This window comes from Notechis scutatus, chromosome 1 (assembly GCF_049901735.1).
Source record: "Notechis scutatus isolate UNSWTSFEM ecotype Mainland chromosome 1, rNotScu1.2, whole genome shotgun sequence".
In the NCBI taxonomy this organism is placed as follows: Eukaryota; Metazoa; Chordata; class Lepidosauria; order Squamata; family Elapidae; genus Notechis; species Notechis scutatus.
In genome coordinates, this window is record NC_142009.1 from 186,108,213 (window position 1) to 186,129,013 (window position 20,801).

At 36.1% G+C, this 20,801-nt stretch overlaps 1 protein-coding gene across 1 annotated transcript in view; it reads left to right on the forward strand.

Annotated features, from left to right (window-relative positions):
- TTN (titin) overlaps positions 1 to 20,801 on the forward strand; it is a 311,277-nt gene that overhangs the window by 166,683 nt on the left and 123,793 nt on the right. Inside the window, exons 175-193 of the mRNA XM_087950422.1 lie at positions 404 to 487; positions 1,154 to 1,228; positions 1,486 to 1,554; positions 1,780 to 1,863; positions 2,241 to 2,315; positions 2,856 to 2,930; positions 3,049 to 3,117; positions 3,590 to 3,658; positions 4,794 to 4,892; positions 5,285 to 7,255; positions 10,861 to 10,956; positions 12,388 to 12,465; positions 15,410 to 15,508; positions 15,980 to 16,066; positions 16,516 to 16,563; positions 16,683 to 16,763; positions 18,027 to 18,080; positions 18,509 to 18,904; positions 19,995 to 20,270. Coding sequence (XP_087806548.1) covers positions 404 to 487; positions 1,154 to 1,228; positions 1,486 to 1,554; positions 1,780 to 1,863; positions 2,241 to 2,315; positions 2,856 to 2,930; positions 3,049 to 3,117; positions 3,590 to 3,658; positions 4,794 to 4,892; positions 5,285 to 7,255; positions 10,861 to 10,956; positions 12,388 to 12,465; positions 15,410 to 15,508; positions 15,980 to 16,066; positions 16,516 to 16,563; positions 16,683 to 16,763; positions 18,027 to 18,080; positions 18,509 to 18,904; positions 19,995 to 20,270 — 3,885 coding nt within the window. The remainder of the gene's footprint in view (positions 1 to 403; positions 488 to 1,153; positions 1,229 to 1,485; positions 1,555 to 1,779; positions 1,864 to 2,240; positions 2,316 to 2,855; positions 2,931 to 3,048; positions 3,118 to 3,589; positions 3,659 to 4,793; positions 4,893 to 5,284; positions 7,256 to 10,860; positions 10,957 to 12,387; positions 12,466 to 15,409; positions 15,509 to 15,979; positions 16,067 to 16,515; positions 16,564 to 16,682; positions 16,764 to 18,026; positions 18,081 to 18,508; positions 18,905 to 19,994; positions 20,271 to 20,801) is intronic.

Sequence of the window (20,801 nt, forward strand, 5' to 3'; positions counted from 1 at the left end):
AAGGAGAATGGGCAGACCTGCATTGTTACTATGTATGTTTTCAGGAATCCATTACAAGCCATAATGGATCATTTGTGTTATAGCATCCTGGTGCAAATGAGAGAAATTTATGTAATTTGGTTTATTGTGACATACATACGTATAGTCTGTAGCCCAGTTCATTTGCACAATGTCACATGTCTTCCCCTGTCCTATTTGGTAGACACCAACATTTCTCTTTTGTACCATTGATCTGTAAAAGAAAAGGGGAAAAAAGCTTTCTTTCTATGATTATGAGATTATCTTCCTGAGTGTCTCCCATGAGTCCATGAACTATAAATTTTTTCTACTTATTTTTGCATGCTGAACATCTCCTCCAGATCTTTAAAATTCAAAGCCTTAAATTGCCTTGTTATCTTTAAAGTTCCTGAGATTCCAAAGGAAGTGGTCCCCGAAGAGGAAGTCCATGTTCCTGAGATCAAAAAGCCAGAACCACCTCCTGCCAAAGGTACAGATCTTCCAGCATTTTTTTATTTTCTAAAACCCAACATATTATTCCAGATAAAAGTGATACCTCTGCTGCATGAATTAAATTACATTGAAAGATTAATTAGAAAAATAAACTCAGAGGTGGTTTTTATCCATGTGAACACAATAATGTGACATTTGTGGGTATCACTTCAGTGAGAATTTTATAAGGCTGTGCTACTCAGCAGAAACGGTGCTTTGTTTTGATGAGTTTTGATTCACACAGTCTTCGTATAAAGTTTGATTATTTTTTTCCTTTTTACTATTCTCCACTCTTTGTAAGCTGCCCAAAGGGTTTGATGCCTGGAAGCATTAGAAATTGAATTAATTAATTAATTATTAATTAGCATCCTTCTATGAGTAAATTCTGTGCTCCCTTTAAAAAGCAAGCATAACATTCATTACGCTTCTTTTTCAATTACTTCCTGTGTAAGAATAACGTAGACTCTCTGCCTTATTACAAATATTAATCTAAGATGACCACATGTACAGTATTGGAAATTACAATACATATGATTGATGATGGATTGATTGCATTTACAGTATGCATAGATTTGTTTTCTCTTTTCTAATGTCCTTTCACATTTAAATAACTGAGAGGTTTCTTTTCAAAACTGGGAATACAATCTGTGTAATATCTTTGAAGTTCCAGAGGTGCCAAAGAAAGTCATCCCAGAAGAAAAAGTACCTGTGAAAAAGCCTGAACCTCCCACCCCCAAAGGTATGGGCTGGCATATATTACTTGCATCATCAAGGATTACATTAACATTTTAATGGCATCCCTTCCCGATATTCCCTATTATTTGACCATCACCCCATTCAAAATGTTCAGTGGCAGTTCAGTTCTTATTTTGCAGATCAGTTATCAGGAATTACTGCATCCTTTCATATTTTTGTCCAAACTTTTAAAAAAATCTTCTTTCTTGAGGTTATATTTTTTCTTTTACATTCATTAATTCTGTCCCTTGTATTCCAAAGTGCCAGAGGTTCCCAAGAAAGTCATTCCAGAAAAGAAACCAGTTGAACCAGAAGCTCCACCTGCTAAAGGTAAGTGTTATATTAAAGGAATAATTAACAATAATATTAAGTATTTTAAAGCAAACTCTTTCACATTTTAATAGTTTATGAATATAATATGAAAATATATTTGGCTAAAAATCAGGAACATGAAAAATGGGCAGGTGGCTTTATTTTAGTTATTTTGTTGGCACCTGCATTCTTCAAGTCATTTTTCCAAAGTGCTTATACTAAAAGTGTATTAATATTTTGAAGTGCCTGAAGTGCCAAAGAAAGTTGTTCCTGAAAAGAAAGTACCAACTAAGGTGCCTAAGAAACCAGAAGCTCCACCTGCCAAAGGTATGAATTGTTAATAATTGTTAACAATAATTAACATTTGATATTATTTCTTGAGAACGAATGAGCAGGCATGGGTATTATTATATGTGTGTTTCTAGGAATCTGTTCCAGACATGATTGCATCATCTTTGTTATGATGCAAATGAAAGAAATTATGCAATGATGTCATTATGTCCTCCCTTCCCCAATCTATTTGTATTTTTTTGTGTTTTGTACTGTTGATTTATAAAGAATTTTTAAAAATGCACTTCTATGGATTATTTCAATCTCATCTTCATTCTCACGAGTCAGTCTTTATAAATTTTGTATTTAATTAATTTTTGAATGAACAACATCTCCTACAAAATTCAAAGTAAAAGGCCTTTTTATCTTTAAAGTCCCTGAAGAAGTGATTCCTGAAGAGGAAGTCCCAGTGCCTGAGATCAAAAAGCCAGAGCCAACTCCTGCCAAAGGTACAAATTGGGATTTGGATCATCATACAGGAAGGGCAGGACATGGTTTTTTTGGTCAAGGGGCATGTTTAGAAATTTAAGTTCCTTTCTAAGTGCTCTCCTACAATGGCTTCCGTGGACTAGAAGATTAGCTGATGCATAGAGTGGATACCAGAACGCAAAGGGAGTCATAAACATTCATGTACTAAAAAATAATTTGAAGAAATTGTTCCTTGTCACTCTCCCTCATTCTCTTCCCTCTCCTCCACCCCAAAATGAAGCTCTTTAAAATCCCAATGTACATTAAGGAAAATTGTTCATCTGGATACGCTGTTCAGACAAAGCACTGTGCCAAAGCCATTCCTGTTTCAGCACTTTTATTTTCTAGGAATATATGGACAACCCCATAAGGCCCAGAAGAATTCCTCTAATTAAAATTATTCTAGAGATTCATGAATGCTTTAGAGCAGGGTAGCTGCCTGGTTAATTAGGGTTCCATGTGGCTTTTCCCCCCAGATTTAAGTCATTGATTCATCTGAAAATAATATACTATCTTTAAAGTTCCAGAAGTACCAAAGAAAATCATCCTAGAAGAAGAAGTTCCTGTGAAAAAGCCAGAACCTCCAGCCCCCAAAGGTATATGTTAGTGATATTAGACATACACACAAACACAAACACACACACACGTTTAGTGATTTTTTTTTTATTCATAACAAAACATTCACAAACTAATTCTAGCTGCCATATTTTACAGTGCCAGAAGTTCCCAAGAAAGTGGTCCCAGAAAAGAAACCAGCTGAACCAGAGGCTCCGCCTACTAAAGGTATTTGCCACCATTATTCTAAAGCATGGCATTCGTTCTTTCTTCTTCCAATGAACGTCAGCAGTAATTGTATAATTTGTCAGGAGTAGCTAAGATCTGTACAAAGAGGAAATATATGGACATTATGAAAAATTCAATATGTGATAGGGGAACCATCTCATTTCTTGTTTATGTGATCATCAAGTCTTCATAGAAAGAGATGTCAAATGAACCCATTGATAAACTTCATGGCTCTAACTGTATATACTGGAAAGAGAATATGAATGGATGCATATTAGTGTGAAAGACAAAGCATAAGAACAGAGAAAAAATAGGATTTGTTTTGCTTATGCTAGAAGAGTTCAAAAGAAAAGTTATTTGTATGTCTTCAACAGTGCCACTGTTTTTGTCTTTGGTGTCCATTGTTTCACTGTTTTCAAATCTTTTCTGTCTTTGACACTGCAAATTCAAAATCAATAATTATCTTTTAAAGTGCCTGAAGTGCCTAAGAAAATTATCCCAGAAGAAAAAGTGCCTAAGAAACCAGAACCTCCTGCTAAAGGTATCTGAATTAAATAGAGTCAAAGCTTTGGATATGAGTCTCCATATAAAACTCCAAAATTTAAATAACAAATAATATTTAATTTTATTGAGTTATGGCCCTTATGTGGAATGATCCAGCCCAAACTCAGCACTGTTAAGGTTGCAATTGTACTCATAATTTGCTGAGACTAAGTCTACAGGATATCTTTGAGGTTTATATTTCAGGAAATATATATAAAGTTGCTCCCACTGATGTAAACAGAATATTTAGGCATGGAATGAATTTTTATTTTTTTAAAAATAGTTTGAGAAAATCTTACGCCATTGTGTAGAGGAATATTTCAAATCCTTAAATATAAGTTTGGCAGCCTTTTATTTGCTTTAATAAAATGCCATGTACATAATCCTAGCTTGAGGCCTATGGCATATATAGGCAATACTTGTACACTGCTGGGGAGCATACCCAAACTTTACAAATCAGAATTTGTACAAAATCATGAAGTATTTCCATAAATGACTATATGGTTTGTAGTTATCTGTAAACTTATACATTGTGACTAATAAAAATGTGGCTCATGGTTATGTATGTAAAGCTACATGAAAGCAAAGACTTGGGATTCATAGTGAAAATGATAGACTGATGTAAACTTTGAGTAATATGTCATGTATAATATTTTACATCTTCATGTTGCATTATTGGTTGGCATTTTATATATTGTAATGGAATCAATACTATTTTAAAAATCGAACAAATATTCTTAGACTGCTTGAAATCCTCAAGTAAGCAGACTGAAGAGAACATTCCTACATTCAAAACAAAGACTCTTCTTTGTAAAAAGTAATATCTTATCTTATAATCATTCAAAAAAAATTCATATTCTTTAATGGTTGATTAATTCTTGACTATACTTTTCATAATATCTTTCTATAATGTGTTCACTGTGCCTTCTTATGTATAGATATCAGTTTTGATATTTATACTCAACTGAGAGTCCAAATAAATTATCATTGCTGTTTTGATAGATCACTTTGAAAGTAGAGGCATATAGATGTTACCTATGCTATTATTTCAAGTTTTGGCATTTTCATTTCTGATGTTTCATTGGTCTTTCTAAATATTGTAAAAAATAATTAATTAATTAATATTTTTCAAGTGCCTGAAGTACCCGAAAAGGTGATTGTTGAAGAAGAAAAGCCAACTCCTGTGTTTAAAAAGCCAGTAGTTAGAAAACCAGAAGCTCCACCTGTTACAGGTATAGCTCACAATTAATGAAGTTATAAATAATTGTTTATCAATCAGATAGCTAACTACTGCTTGTTGCTGAGGTTTCATTTGTAAAGAGTGCTGTTGGCATAGTGCAATGAGTCATAATGCTTAATTGTGTGCATCTTCATCAGAAGTGTTTTGTATAGACCTTAATATGGGATGCACAATGGCTAATTTCATTACGCTTTTTATTGTGTTTCATTGTTTTTGTACCTCTTATTCTTACTCTTCTTACTCTTGCTCTTACCTCTTACATTGCCTTGTCATGTGAGCTAAAATATCTTTAACCATTCTTAAAGAATGCTCACCTCTTTTAAACTTCCAAAATATGTCAAAACATTTTTGCCAATAAAAAAGTAATTCTTGTTTTATCTAAAGAACCAGAGCATTTTGCAGTGACAGAAGAGCCAGAACCAGCTGCTGTGACTGAAGAAGTAGAAACTCTTGTTCATGTGGAGGAAACTGAAGTCACTGTTGTTCTTGAAGAGCATAAACCTGCTATTGTGCCCAAGAAACCAAAACCTACCCCAGTGCCCAAGAAAGCTGAACCTACTGCTGTGCCTAAAAAACCAAAAGCCGTGCCTAAGAAACCTGAACCTCCACCAGCTAAAGAAGTTTATGAAGAAGAACGAGAAATTCATACTGTCACTGGATACAGAGAAGAGAAAATTGTGACTGTTCACCAAGATGTAGACGTCATCGGTGCATTAGAAGAACCTGAGCATGCGGCTGTGTTTGAAGTAACAGAGCCTGAAGAATACATTTTGGAAGAATGGGAGGCCATTGTTCCTCCTGCAGAACCTGAACCTGTTGCTGAACCTGAAGAACCAGCCATTGTTCCAGTTGCTGTGCCTAAGAAACCGGAACCAGCTGTGCCTAAAAAACCAGTTGAGGCAGTGCCCAAAAAGCCCAAAGTTACTCCCATACCTAAAAAACCTGAACCTGTAGAAGTGCCTAAGAAACCAATATTCAAGATTAAAAAAGCAGAGCGTCCACCAGAAATTGTAGAACATAAAGAAGAAAAAGAAATACAAACGTTCATTGCACATAGAGAAGAGAAACACATAGCTGTGTACAAAGATGAAGCTGAGGCCATCTCTGCGTTTGAAGAACCGGAGCGTGCTTCAACTTTTGAAGTAACAGAGCCTGAAGTATATGTTCTTGAAGAGCCAGAGGATATTGTTTCATATGAAGAACCCGAACCTGCTTTTGTTCCTGAAGAACCTGAGGTCACTGCCATTCCTGAAGAACCTGAGGTTGCTCCTGTTCTTGAAGAACCTGAGGTTGCTCCTGTTCTTGAAGAACCTCCTGCAGCGCCTAAAAAACCTACTGAGGTTCCTAAAAAACCCAAAGTTGTTCCTCTTCCTGAAGAACCTGCTCCAACCATTACACCGAAAAAGCCAAAGATAGTTGTTGTACCTAAAAAACCAGAACCAGCTATACCCAAAAAACCAGAACCAGCTGTCCCCAAAAAACCAGAACCTGCTTTTAAGAAGCCCGCACTTACTCCTGTACCTAAAAAAGCAGAACCACCTAAGAAAAAAGAACCTGAGTTTAAGAAACCAGAACCTCCACCAGAAACTGTGGAGCCTGAAGAAGAACGAGAGATAGAGACATTCATTGGGTACAGAGAAAGGAAACATATCCTTGTTCACCAAGAAGTAGAAGACATCACTGCATTTGAAGAACCTGAAACCGTGGAAGCTTTTGAAGTAACAGAACCTGAAGTACATATCCTTGAAGTGCCAGAGGAGATTGTTCCCCCTGAGGAGCCCGAGCCTGTTGTCCCTGAAGAACCTGAGGTTGCTCCTGTTCCTGAAGAACCTCCTGCAGCACCTAAAAAACCTGCTGAGGTTCCTAAAAAACCCAAAGTCGTTCCTTCTCCTGAAGAACCAGGCATTACACCGAAAAAGCCAAAGGTAGTTGTTGTACCTAAAAAACCAGAACCAGCTGTGCCCAAAAAACCAGAACCAGCTGTGCCCAAAAAACCAGAACCTGCTTTTAAGAAGACCAAGCTTACTCCTGTGCCTAAGAAAGTAGAACCATCTAAGAAGCCAGAACCTGAATTTAAAAAACCACAACTTCCATCAGAAACCCTGGAACGTGAAGAAGAACGAGAGATGAAAACATTCATTGGATATAAAGAACGGAAATATGTGCCTGTTCACCAAGACATAGAAGCCATCACTGCAGAAGAACCTGAAACTGTGGAAGCTTTTGAAGTAACAGAACCTGAAATACATATCGTTGAAATGCCAGAGGAGATTGTCCCCCCTGAGGAGCCCGAGCCTGTTGCCCCTGAAGAACCTGAGATCACTATAGAACCTAAAAAACCTGAACCAGTTAAAGGTATACAGTATAATGTTTTGTACAGCAAAAAAGTCTCTTCTATAAATTAAAAATTCACAATTATAATAGAAACATTCTTTTCAGAAAATCGAAAATAATTTAGATCAAATTACTGTAGTTTGTATGCAAATATATGTTTTGCCTGTCTGTCCAAATGGGGTTGAATGGAAGAAAAGCAATATGGCAAAAATATAATTTTGATCCTTTAAAGGAATTGGCATATATTTGCAAAAATAGATAGTATGTTAAGGTATTAGTAAATCAAATGCATGAAGTCTAGGTATTAGTACCATGCAAAAAAAATTCAGATGTGAATCTTTTGAACTTATAACTTCCTATAGCGAAGTTTAAGTGTTCTAAGAGGACTGCTTTAATTAAAACTTGTATCAGGTTTATTTTGAACTTATGGAATAACAGCCATTTTATCACTTGTTTTGAATCTGAAATGGATTACTTTGAATTCAAAATATATGCATAGAATGGTTGTAAGTATAGAAGCAGATTCATGAACACTGATGCAGTTGGATGACTTAGTATGTAATCCCATGTATTCAGAAGTAATTTCAATCGAAGCTATCCTCAGGTAAGGAGGATATACAGTCTTAATGTCTGTTATGTCTGTGGATTTATGTTTCTCTTTTATTAACAAATTTACTAATATCTTTAAAGTGCCTGAATTACCCATAAAACCAGTTCCAGAAAAGAAAGTACTAACTAAAACACTCAAACCACCACCAGCTACAGGTTCATGTCACTAATGATAAATGTACCTAAACAAGATAATTCTTTTGTTTTTAACATCTCTTTAAAAAGTTCTCTTCTATAGTGTCTCTTCTGAAATCTGTGGAATCCATCTTATATATTTGTATATGTGTGTAATGTTCCCATATGTCTGCATCATCAGTCTTGTGTTTCAGAAGTCTTCATCTGTTCTGTTTGTCGTATTTGGTCTTATTTTTCTTTTCAAATTAAGAAGAAACCTAATAGCTTGATAGTATCTTGAGAGTCTGCCAAAAGAAAAGAAAAACTCAGAATTTCTTCTTCATCTACTGAAAAGCTACCTTTACTATGTTATAACTGTATTTTCCTTGTATTAGTTCTGTTGCTGAGTTTGTAATTTGTATTAATATCCATTAGTTGCACGATGAGCCTAAATCATGGAATCCATGCGAGCAGAAGCCTGCTTGGGAAGTAGAACTTTCAGTTTTCCTCCTCCATTCAAAAGCCTCTGCATGCCCTTAAATATAACCCCGTCGGGGCAATATATATATATATATTTATTACATTTATAAACCACTGTAATCTAACTAAGGACTTTCAGTGGTTTAAAAATAGTCATAGTTTAAACTATACATGGTTTTTAAGTACTTGATATAATTAACCACAAAAGTAAAACACATTAAAATCTGTTGAAGTGCCTGAAATGCCTAAGAAAGCAGTGCCAGAAGGAAAAGTGCCTGTTGCTGTACCTAAAAAGCCAGAACATCCACGAGCCAAAGATACATATCCTCATAAATGCCATGTGCCTATACATATACGTACATTGCATGTGTAGGTAGACAGTGCGTTTTGTTTGCACAGCTTCAGATTCAAACGCAAAAGTGTGCTTCAAATATATGGGGAGAAGGAAGGGGCTCGGGATCGAACTCCTGGCTGTGGGCAGAGTCAGCCTGCAATACTGCATTCTAACCACAGTGCTACCAGGACTCTTATACTCACAGGCTCAAAGCAGGCTCCTGTGTGGTCCAAGAACTTTTTTGTCTTCAGACCCAAATCACATCCCTGTGCGTCTTTGTCTTAACTTTTACTTTGTGTTAACTGTTCTACTTTGAGTCCTGAAGCTTTAAGCACCCTGTATAAAATTCACCAAAGTAAAACATACTAAAATCTTTTGAAGTGCTTCAAGTGCCTAAGAAGACAGTGTCAGAAGCAAAATTGCTCATTGCTGTGCTAAAGAGCCAAAACATCCACCCAAAGAAGGTGGATGTCTTCACTGATGCCTTTGTTTATTGTTTCTGCCTGGCTTGTCCTGATGTTTTACGCTGTTGTATATAGATGTCTGTATGTGGCACAGGTAATGTACTCGTGCTTTCTTTACAAAACAATCCTAGCCAAAGAGAGACACAGAGAGAGGTTGCGCAGCACTTCTGATTCAAGGCCAAAAAGGTGCGTCAGAGAACAAAGGGCCATTCATGGAAACCTGTCTACCACTCCTTAAAACAACTGTCTCTTTCTCCAGAATGGTGAGGCTATCGCAAGAGAAGCCATGTTGGTTTAAAGAGTTGCAGATAGGTGTGCAGATATCTGCATGCTCCAAAACCCTGTCCTGCCACTAATTTTTATATTGCTTGCAACCATTGAACACCATATTTCAAAACTTATTTTGTAATGCAGAAAAAGCTAAGCATTTTAAGTCCAATTGAATTATATACACAACTTAACTAATTATTTCCAAATGCAGAGGCAAGTTATATAGGTCTGGAGTCCAAATGGATTTCCTGTCAACACACTACCATAAGTAAAGTTTCCTTCAAGCTGAACTCAACATCAGCTGGTAATTTTATACATCTATGAAGTTTTTTAAGCAACATGGCCTGGTTTATCATTATCTTCTTCCAGGATATTCTGTTCACTATCCAATACGGCCTATTACCCTAGGATTTCTTGGTAGTCTATTACCCAACTCCTAAGGAGGTTCCAAACATGATTAGTTTTTCAAGATTAGCCAAGGTCACCTAGATACATCCACCATTTTACATATATGGAAATCTTGAGTGTACAGCAATAGCAATATCATTTAGGCTTGTATACCACCCTCATAGTACTTTACATCATTCTCTAGAAAGTTTACAATGTCAGTATATTGCCCCCAACAATCTGGGTCCTCATTTTACCAACTTCAGTAGGATGGAAGGCTGGGGCAACCTTGAGCCCCATTAGGATCAAACTCCAGGTTGTGGGCAGAGCTTCCCTGTAATGCTGCACAATACCAGGACTTTTTATCAATGTATCAATGTATATTGCTGTGGCTTGTTTCCGTGAATGAATCTGTTGAAGTCCAAGCAATGTGGTGTTTCAGTTCTCTTTGCCATTCAGTCTTTGAAATGAAGATCTTACATTAGTTATCAATATTCTTTAAAGAAGCGGGAATTATTGAGGAATTTGAAGCTGAAGAACATGTTCCTATTCCAGAAAAAGAAGGCGTAATTCCAGCGGAAGGTATATAACTTGCAGAATGAGTAATATCTCTTTCATCTGCATGTTCATCTTCATCTCATAGGAATTATATATGTTCATTTGGTGATATATATGTTATTTTTTGTTTGTATCTGTCTCATAATTTTAATTTCTGTGGCACATTATTTTTTGGCTATGAAAGCAATTACTCATAATTTTTAGAGAGATATTTTGGAATTGATGCTATGATGTTCATCATATCAGATATTTTAATCTGAATTAGTTTGTAGCATAGCATATGCAGTTGCTTTGCTGAAATTTTTCCAATGGTATCAGTAGGTGGGTTTTCTGTGATACATTAGAAGTTTTCACCTGAAGTGAACAGCATAATTATGCCAGCTCTAAAATCTACTACGTATCATTTAAAGAACCAGAGCCAGAAAAGAAGATACCCCTAAAACCCAAACCCCGTGTTCCTATCCCACCAAAAGAGGAAGTTAAGGAGGAACCCGTTCAGCTTAAAGGTATAAGCAACAATATCAAGCAGTTTTTAATCTTATTAAGACTCAACTATTATAACTAATACATATTTGATGCACAATAACCTTTTCTAAAAATATGAGACCTTTGGCCTGCCATACTATATCCAATTTACTTGGGAATAAGCCTTATTGTGCTCACTAATTTCTCTGTAAAGTATAGAATCACACCATTAATCCATTAATACATTATTAACTGAATGTTTTCTACATAGTTTTTATTCTAACACTGCGATTTGGTAATGATTGGTTTACTAAGATGACCTAATATTAACTTATTTGCTGAGTTTATGCATTTAAGTCCATTAATTATTTAACTGTTGCTCCAAGATTTAAATTTTCCCACGTAGGATTTTTTTTAGTAGTATAGCAAATTAGAAAGCTGCATGTCCATATTTTCAACAATCTACTATTGAAATGCAAGTATTACTATGTCCAAAGCCATATGAATAGATCTAAGAATGTTTGTAGCTTTCACAATACATGATAGTGATTACAACATGTATGTCTAGAGGCCAAAGCAGAAGCTATGATAAAAAATATGATTAAGTAAAGTGTAAGATGAATGCTATGATAAAAAATATGATTATTTCCTGTATAAGAAAATAAAAAAATGAATAACAAAAGAAACAGTTTATATTCATCTTGCAATTTTACTTAATATTCTAACTGAAAAAAAGAATCTGAGTTTTGTTTCTCAAGAATTTTCTTTCCATTACTTATATTTTCACTACGGAGAGTCTTAGGTCAAACTAAATTATATAATGTAGCTTGGAAAATAAAGAGAATGTTCAATGTACAAAAAGTATTGAGATTTCAGCAGAAATTGTTGTCTTCACTGATAGACATACATAGGAAATAATAAATTGCATGATACATACCAATATAAGCATTTCAGACTATACAAACCTCAGAAAGATTTTCCCCCTTCCCATCCGGTGCAGTGAGATAATACACATTTTTGCTTTCTTTCTTGATATTCTTGTACTTTGCTGTCAAGTTTTTCTTTCCATGTATGTCTTTATGTAATATCTTCATTTCACTTAGATTTCATTTCAGCATGCTTTCATTTCTGACCTGATCTTCTGTTGCTTATGACAGTAATACTTACACACACACAAAAATCATAAAAATGCAAACATTATCTTCTGTTACAAATATTGTTGATATTTTAATAATAAATGTCTGAGAAAAGTATTTAGAAACAGAAGATTTACAAAAAATTAGAAATTTGGTAGCTTTTCTATATTTGGCATTGGCTCAAATGAAACTGAAAGTCATTTTTTTCCTGAAAGATTTCAACATATACATTAATCTCCTAAACTTTAGTATTTCTTTCTTATAATACATCAAATATTGATATAAGGTGTAGACAATTATCACTGTCACTTATTCTGAATTTGATATCATTTCAAGCACCTGGATTGAAACCACGGAAACAAATTCCTCCACCTCCTGCTCCTACACCTAAGGAAGAAGTGGTTCTGAAAAGAGGTAGAGTTATTGGTCTTTATTATTGAAAAAAAAAAATATGCATCATAGACTATCACACTCCAAAATCATTACTACCTAATAATATAAGATGATATCATACTATTACCAGACATTACTTTACTTGTATAACCTCCCCATTCCCTAGTAAATATTTCTGAGGAGCTCTTAGAGAATGGTGTCAAGCAGATAATATATAATTATTTGCGGTCACAGACCAAAATACAAGTACAACAAAAGAAGAACATGAGAAAATTAATCATGAACAATTGGTCACCAAAAACTTGACTAAGGGGAATTACAGCGTTCTCCTCTGATGGTTACAGCTGTTAAAAAAAAATTGGAAACCAAAGAAGTGATATATGAGGAGCCATCCCTTAGACAACATAAGAACAAATTACTAACATTGGGTCTAGAAGGGTCTGTTTCAAGGAGAGACAGTAACTTAGATCTGCCTGCGTTATACATAGGGCAATATAAAAGGACATGCTCCACAGTTTCAACCTCAGCTCTGTCACAGGGGCATAGCCGCTCGTTAATCGGGAGCCTCTTAAATCGCCCATCCAGTAGTGCTGAGGGCAGAACATTAAAGCGAGCTAGGGAGAAAGCTCTTCTATACTTGGGAATGGTTAGAGTATAAAAATAGGAAGCCATCCTCAGTCTGTAATTATTAAATTGGCTGAAGATCAGAGGGGGCAAGTTTTGTTACCTCTGGCTCGTAGATATTGCAAGTCAATGTCCACAAACTGTTGGACTACCCTAAATTGGGCATCCTTAAGGCCATAATCTCCCAAGGCATCCCCCGTAAAACCTAGCAGGTGTAATTTCTTCATCAGCTCCCTCCCCCAATGAGAAATATGAGAGTCAGCAAACGCCAGGGAGACGTAGCTACCAGGAACTGCCAGAAAGAGCACCCGAAACCACCATTTAAAGGTGTTAATCCACACCATACATTCAACTGTTTGAGTGCCCAGTTCCAGGTACATTGGAACAAAACCAACACAAGGAGGAAGACCCAGAAGTTTTCTAAAAAAGACAGCCTGGGTTCTTTCAATACAATCCTTGAAGCCCCGTATCCATATGGGAATTCCGTAAAGAGTTTGAGCCAAAGTTTTGGCTTTGTAAATACGCAGAGCAGAAGGAATAAACTGGCCTCCTTGGGTATAAAAAAATCTTAAAATCTGCTGGTGACTACAGGAGGCCGAGTTCAGCACCTGGGTTCAATGTCTAGTCCGAGCACCAGTGTTCTGAAATTGAATACCTAAGTACTTAAAATGGAAAACCTGCTTAACAGCATTACCATTGATAGCCCAGTTATACAATTTCCGGGCTCTAGAGAACACCAATATTTTGGATTTGTTGTAATTAATAGACAAGTGGTTCTCAGCACAGTAGGACCCGAATGCAGAAAGTAATCTTTTCAGACCTGGCCTTGACAATGAAAGGAGGGCCGTATCATCAGCATAAAGGAGAAGCGGGATCTTCGTAGTTGACAACTTTGGGGTGTGGGACTCAATACGTCCAATGTGAAAGGCCAAGTCAGATAAGAATAAATTAAACAAAAGAGGAGCCAGAACACAACCCTGCCTTACTCCATTCTTAATCAGGATAGGATTTGAAAGTTCTCCCTGCAAACCACACCTGATCTGACTAGAGGTCTGGTTGTACAAGGATCTAATTAGGAACAGAAGATTTCTATCGATATAACTTTTGAGCAGTTTTGACCACAACAGTCCCCTAGGGACTGAGTCAAATGCTGACTTTAGGTTGATAAAAGCATTAAAAAGTTTGCCACCTGGTATGGTAGTATATTTATCGACCAGGTGCGCTAAGACAAAGCAGTGGTCCAGTGTGGCACAGCCCACTTTAAACCCAATCTGTTCAGCACCAATAATATTGGACTCTTCAACCCAGGTGAGGAGTCTACATTGGAGATATTTAGCATACAGTTTCCCAATGATGGAGAGCAGGTTTATGGGGCGATAGTCAGCTGGATTGTTCCTATTTCCTCATTTAAAAACTGGAACAATAATTGCTAAGCTCCAGGAGGTAGGGATCCTGCCAGAGGAATTGATATGCGTGAAGAGTCTTGCTAAGAGAGGAATCCACCACTCCGGATTGGATTTTAGCAGATCAGGGGGTATAGCATCAGGGCCAGGGGCTTTGCCTGACTTGAGTTCGGAGATAAGCTCGGTAATCTCAGCATGAGTCATGGGTTGCCAGTCAGGAACTGCAGGAGGCAGCTGTGGCCCAAGCACGGTCGAACTTGTTGATGCCTAGAAAAGTGCCAAGAAATGGTTTCCCCAATCTCTGTTGGAAATACATAATGCATCTGCTGGTTCAAATGTAACCTTTTTATGTTTCTTACTGTCTAGATAGCAATAGCACTTAGACTTATGTACTGCCCCATAGTGCTTTGCAGCACTTTCTGGGTGGTTTATAAAGTCAACATATTGCCTCCAACAATCTGGGTCCTCATTTTGCCAACTTTGAAAGGATGGAAGGCTGAGTCAACATTGAGCCCCCCCAAATCGAACTCCAGGCTGTGGGCAGAGTTTGCCTGCAATACTGTTTTCTAACCACTACGCCACCAGGGTTCTTTCTACTAAACGTCTGGTAGAAATTCCAGATTTTCAGAACTTCTGATCACTGTAGTATTTACAGCATAAAATGACCTGCTATCATTCTTGTTCCTAGAAGAATTTTGAAGTTTTTAATTAAAAATGCATTTGATTTCATCTTCCCTCCAAAGAAATTCCTTCATGTGAATCAGCGATAAACATGTGTGTCGTGTAATTTTAATTTGGTAATCAGTTTATCAGCCTGCTCATCACTGTCCAACTGCAAATTGTGTAACTTGAATTAAAGAATTCAATGTGTGGTTTTACTAAAATTGTTTTGCAATTCACCCAAATGTTTTTGAAAGAAAATGCTTTCTTTTTTAAAGTCACAAAAGCTGTTAAGAAGCCTGAGGAGGAAGAACCTAAACCAGAGAAACCACCTAAACTTGAACCGAAGCCTGTTGAAAAAATTAAGAAGCCTGAAGGTACAAATAAAAAGAAGATAGCTTTGAAATTATCTATTATCAAACTCAGTTTAAGACTGCAGTTTCATGAATATTTTCAGCATATAAACCACAATATATGAACCCTATTTTCAATTCTTAATGTCTATACAATATAAAAACTAAAAAGATACTGAATTCAAACATTTCCCAAAGACTTTGGACATAATATGTAATGTAACAGGTTTATCTCTTCTCACCCTTCTGTACATTTATTCCTTCTGAGTTTTGAAAAAAAAATCATATAGAAAGGCCATGACTGATTTATATTTTGTGAACTCTTATTTTGTTTCGTCTTGTTTTATCTTTTTGTCATCTTTGACATACTTAGTAACATTGGCAAACTTTTTCATTAAAAATAATACCACTTACCTCTATGTTTTTCGTGATGAATAATATATTGGGAGTCCAAATGTTTACATTCAGCTTCCAAATAAAACATTTTTTTTAAAGTGCCAGTGATTGAAAAGAAGAAAATTGAGATTCCACCAATCAAGAAAAAAGAAGAAATAGAAAAGCCAGTGCCTGAACCAGCCAAAGGTATACATAAATGGCATTGCTCTTTTCTTTGCTGCTATAAACTAAATTTGAAGCTGATCTTGGTATGCAAGATAAAGGAATCTTTCATTTCAAGCAACCATAAATGCTACAATCTTTATACTGCTCTAACAATCTTTATGCTGCTCTAATAATTGGATTCTGCCATATCCAATTATTTCTTCTCTTTTTTTCTTCTCCTCCTCCTCCTCCTTTATGATGCTTTTATTTGACTCAAACCAGTTATGTTTGTGGGGTGAAGATTATGACAGTGAAATGGAAGTGTGTCAACTCGTAAGGCATTCCTATGATTTGATTAGGGCAATCGCCAGAACCCCACAAAGGGATTGTCTTCTGCTGTTGTGTCCATCTCTTTGACCTTTGCATTCTAGTTGATTTTCAGAATTCTCTATGGTGGTTCATTAATCCATTTGTTATTTTTGTGTTCAAAGTTCCAGAACCTAAACCAGCAACGATTCCCGAACCAAAGCCTGCTGTAGGTAAGCCATTTTAAACAAACTCTTAGCCAATTTAGTAATCAAAATGTTACTGTAATGTATGCACATAAACAGAGATTTGAAACTTTAGTTTTCAAAATGCCACTTAATTCTTTCCACAGCTCTGAAATCTCCTAAACCAGCTGCAGAACCAGCACCTGAAGTTGCTCCTGTGACAGCTCCAGTGGTTGGAAAGAAAGCTGGTATGAATTCTGGCTCTCTAATAACTTGATACATTTGCATTACTGTTCTAACCTATGTTACTTGTATGTAATGACACCAATTGTTGTGCATATGTTTTATTTTATTTTATTGCTTTAATGGTTTTAATTATCTGTATGGCTGCCCATCTCTGGGTGGCTCAGAACTGCAATAAGCTATAAATTATACGTGGAGGAGTTAGGACAAAGTGTACTTGTGAATAGTGAGCTGCTAAGCTATATTCTCCTCTAGGAGGAGGGTGAAAACACACAGGAAAGTTCAGGAAATATGGGTACCTTCTGTTGCCACTTTCTTTCTCAAGAACTTTCTTGTAGGCCTATCATGTAGATATTATAGCAGGACACAATGCATTGATATCCCAGATCTGTATACATGTATGCAGCACAACAGAAATGTGTGTGTGTGTGTGTCTGTGTGGTATATAGCAGAGGTCCCCAACCTGTGGGCTACAGCTCACTAGTGGGCCGTGAGGGGTTTGCAACCAAACTGCGAAAACAGCCAGCAAATGCACGCGCATACACATCATCATTTGCACTGGCAGCATGCAAGCGTGCACTCGCTCCATTTAACTGAAAGACAGGAACAGGTGCATGCTGCTTGCACAAATAGAGATGTGTGCATGCACATGCCGACCACTCGTATGAAACAGTCCCCTCTCCATCCCCCACCAGTCCACAAATCTGGAAATGGTGGGGAACTCTGGTATATAGTACATACACCCACACCCACATCCACCCACACATACACACACACACACACATTCATATATACATACATAGATACATAGATACATGCATACATACATACATACATATATTTATTCCCAGAGAAATGCACTTGGGTCTAAATTAATGTCAAGGAGCATTCATTTTTATTTTTCTCCATTCAGGCATAATTGAATAGCATTACATAATGAGCTTTTTTAAAACATAAACAACATAGTCCTTTCACTGCCTGCTTTTAATATTCCATGAGGCCCAGAAAAATGTGGGTGACGGTCCAACCCACATATAAATTGGCTGAAACAGAAACTTCTGTCCAAAACTAGTTTTTCATTATTTATCAGAAACATCCAAATAGTTTATTTTATTTTAAACAAATAATAAAAATAAGATCAATTTATAAAGGCACTCACAGAATAATCATAATAATACTGATTTTTAAAAAAAAATACTATTTTTTTAAAAAGAATATATTTTAAACATTACTTCATTTGTAATCCTACGTTTGGTATTTTATGTCAGAGCCCAAAATTACACCAAAGGAGGAAGCTGCCAAGGGTAGAAGTCCTATTAAAGGTAAGAAAGAGATAAAATTCAAATCTTTTTCTTGAAAAAAAACCCACCGTCTAGTTGATTAGAAACATATATATTTCATGTATATTGCTTACGTTTATTACATTGGTTTCATTATTAATGAAATGTGTTGTATTATGTATGTATATATATATATATATATATATATATATATATATATATATATATATATATATATATATATATATATATATATATATATATATATATATATATATATATATAATAAAGTTTATTTTTAAAATAAAAAAATGAAAATGTTTTCTTCTCTGTATTATTTCTACCTGCCCTGCTGAGCTTTATCAAATTTGATAACTGAGCAGCTAGCTTCAGCTGCATAGATATACGAGAACAGAATTCATGCCAATAGATTGTAAGTTCTATGTTTTTTTTACTTCTCTGATTTGCAGCCAAAAAGACACCTTCACCCCTTGATGCAGAAAGGAGGAAATTAAGGCCAGGAAGTGGCGGAGACAAGCCACCTGAAGAGCCGCCCTTCACATACCAACTGAAGGCTGTTCCACTCAAGTTTGTGACAGAGATGAAAGATATTGTGCTGACAGAAGCAGAGTCCATTGGCTCTTCAGCCATCTTTGAATGCCTCATCTCTCCATCTACTGCTATCACTTCTTGGATGAAGGATGGCTGCAACATCCGGGAAAGCCCCAAGCATAGGTTCCTGTCTGATGGCAAAGACCGCAAGCTCCATATTATTGACGTTCAGCTTTCAGATGCTGGGGAGTACACTTGTGTCCTAAAGCTGGGAAATAAAGAAAAGACATCAACAGCTAAACTTGTTGTTGAAGGTAATTCTTGGTGCCATCTTATACCCTTTATATCCTACCTTTTCATTTGTTGAATGTTCAAGACAGCTGGCAATATTGGATAAAGTGCAGAAATGGAAATTAACATATAATGAGAATTAAAACCAGCAGTATTGTAACCATTAACATTTAAAATCAAGTTTAAAGATGGTGGTGGGTTAAATACTCTTATAAAAGTACTAAGGTGGGGAATAAGCATAGCTTGACCTGCAGGATTTCCTAATGTGAAAGCAAAGCAAAAGAAATCTTCTTGCATATGTGATAAGTGGGTCTCTGAAAGCACACACAAATCTTACTGTGAGGTAAATATGAAGCATTTCATTGAACCCATAAAGTAACATGTTGTTTCTGCTTCTATTCCTGTTCAACAATAATTAATAATTCAAATATTGGTAGTCCTTGACTTACAACCATTCATTTAGTGAATGTTCAAGGTTACAATGGCATTGAAAAAGGTGGCTTAGAACCAATTTTCACACTTACAACAGTTGTAGCATCCCCATGGTCACATGATCAAAATCAGACAGCTAGACAATTGGCATGTACTTATGTGATCCTCTTTTATAACTTTATGACAAACAATGAGGAAGCCAGATTCACTTAATAACAACTTTAAAATTGCAGTGATTCATTTGACAACTGTGACAAGAAAAGTCATAAAATGGGACAAAACTCACTTAACAACTGCTTTACATAACAACAGAAAATTTTGAGCCCAATTGTGGTTGTAAGTTGAGGACTATTTGTAACAGGAAAGGTTGCATAGGAAAGAGGAGAATATTAGTACATCATTTCTGTATCTTCAGGTTAACTTCACTGGGCATATATGGGCCAACCCAGCTATTTATTTTAGATTTTTTGATGTAAGTACATATTTGGCCTTGGCAATATACCTTTATACTGTACATGTAAATAAAATATCTCCACAGAAATTAATGCAATCTCCACAGATGCATACCCCAAACCATGTGAGGAGTTCTGTACACAAACACATCTGATTAAATGACTGTTTTGTACATTATGCAAATAAAAAATATACGCAAATAACAACCTGCTTTTTCCTCTTCACCAGAACTGCCAGTGCGCTTTGTGAAGACCCTGGAGGAGGAATATACTGTTATCAAAGGGCAACCTTTTTATTTAACCTGTGAACTGAACAAAGAGAGAGATGTAGTATGGAGGAAAGATGGAAAAATTGTCTCAGACAAACCTGGGAAATTTGCTCTAGGTATCATTGGCCTCCAACGGGCCGTTACAATCATGGATGCTGATGACAATGATGGTGGAGAGTACACTGTAACTGTTGCAGATACTGATCTCAGTTGTAAAGCAACCGTTAAAGTTGTTGGTAAGTTAAAGTTTATTTATTAACAATAAACACTGGCTGTTTTTCTTAAGAAAGAGAAATGTTGAGTAAGTAAGAGGAGATAAAGAAGCATAGCTTGTTTTTTCTAACCAGTGCTATCAGGCCTGGGATTCTTTTCCCTCTTAAGTGTGAGAAATTGCACTGGGGTCAACACAGAATAATATTCTCTTGAGAAGCATCAGCATTAGAAGTGGGCCCAGTAAATCCTTCAGAGACACAGAGCTCTGATAGATCTATCAAATGAATCTGATAGTAAATAATTGCTTTGCAGTTACAGGCAACTAGACAGATAAAAAGAATAAACTAATAATGCCATAGTTTGCAGCTCCATTAAGTTCAAAGGGAACTGCAACCTAATTACTGAAGTCCTTGCATAAGTACTGTTAAACGCAGTAGCTCTCCTTCTCCCTTCTGATATATTGCATAACAAGAAGCCCAAATGTCAGAAGGAGCAAGTAAAAGTGTGAGAAGAAACAAGAGAGAAAATAAAATCTTTTGAAATGCTTAAGAAAA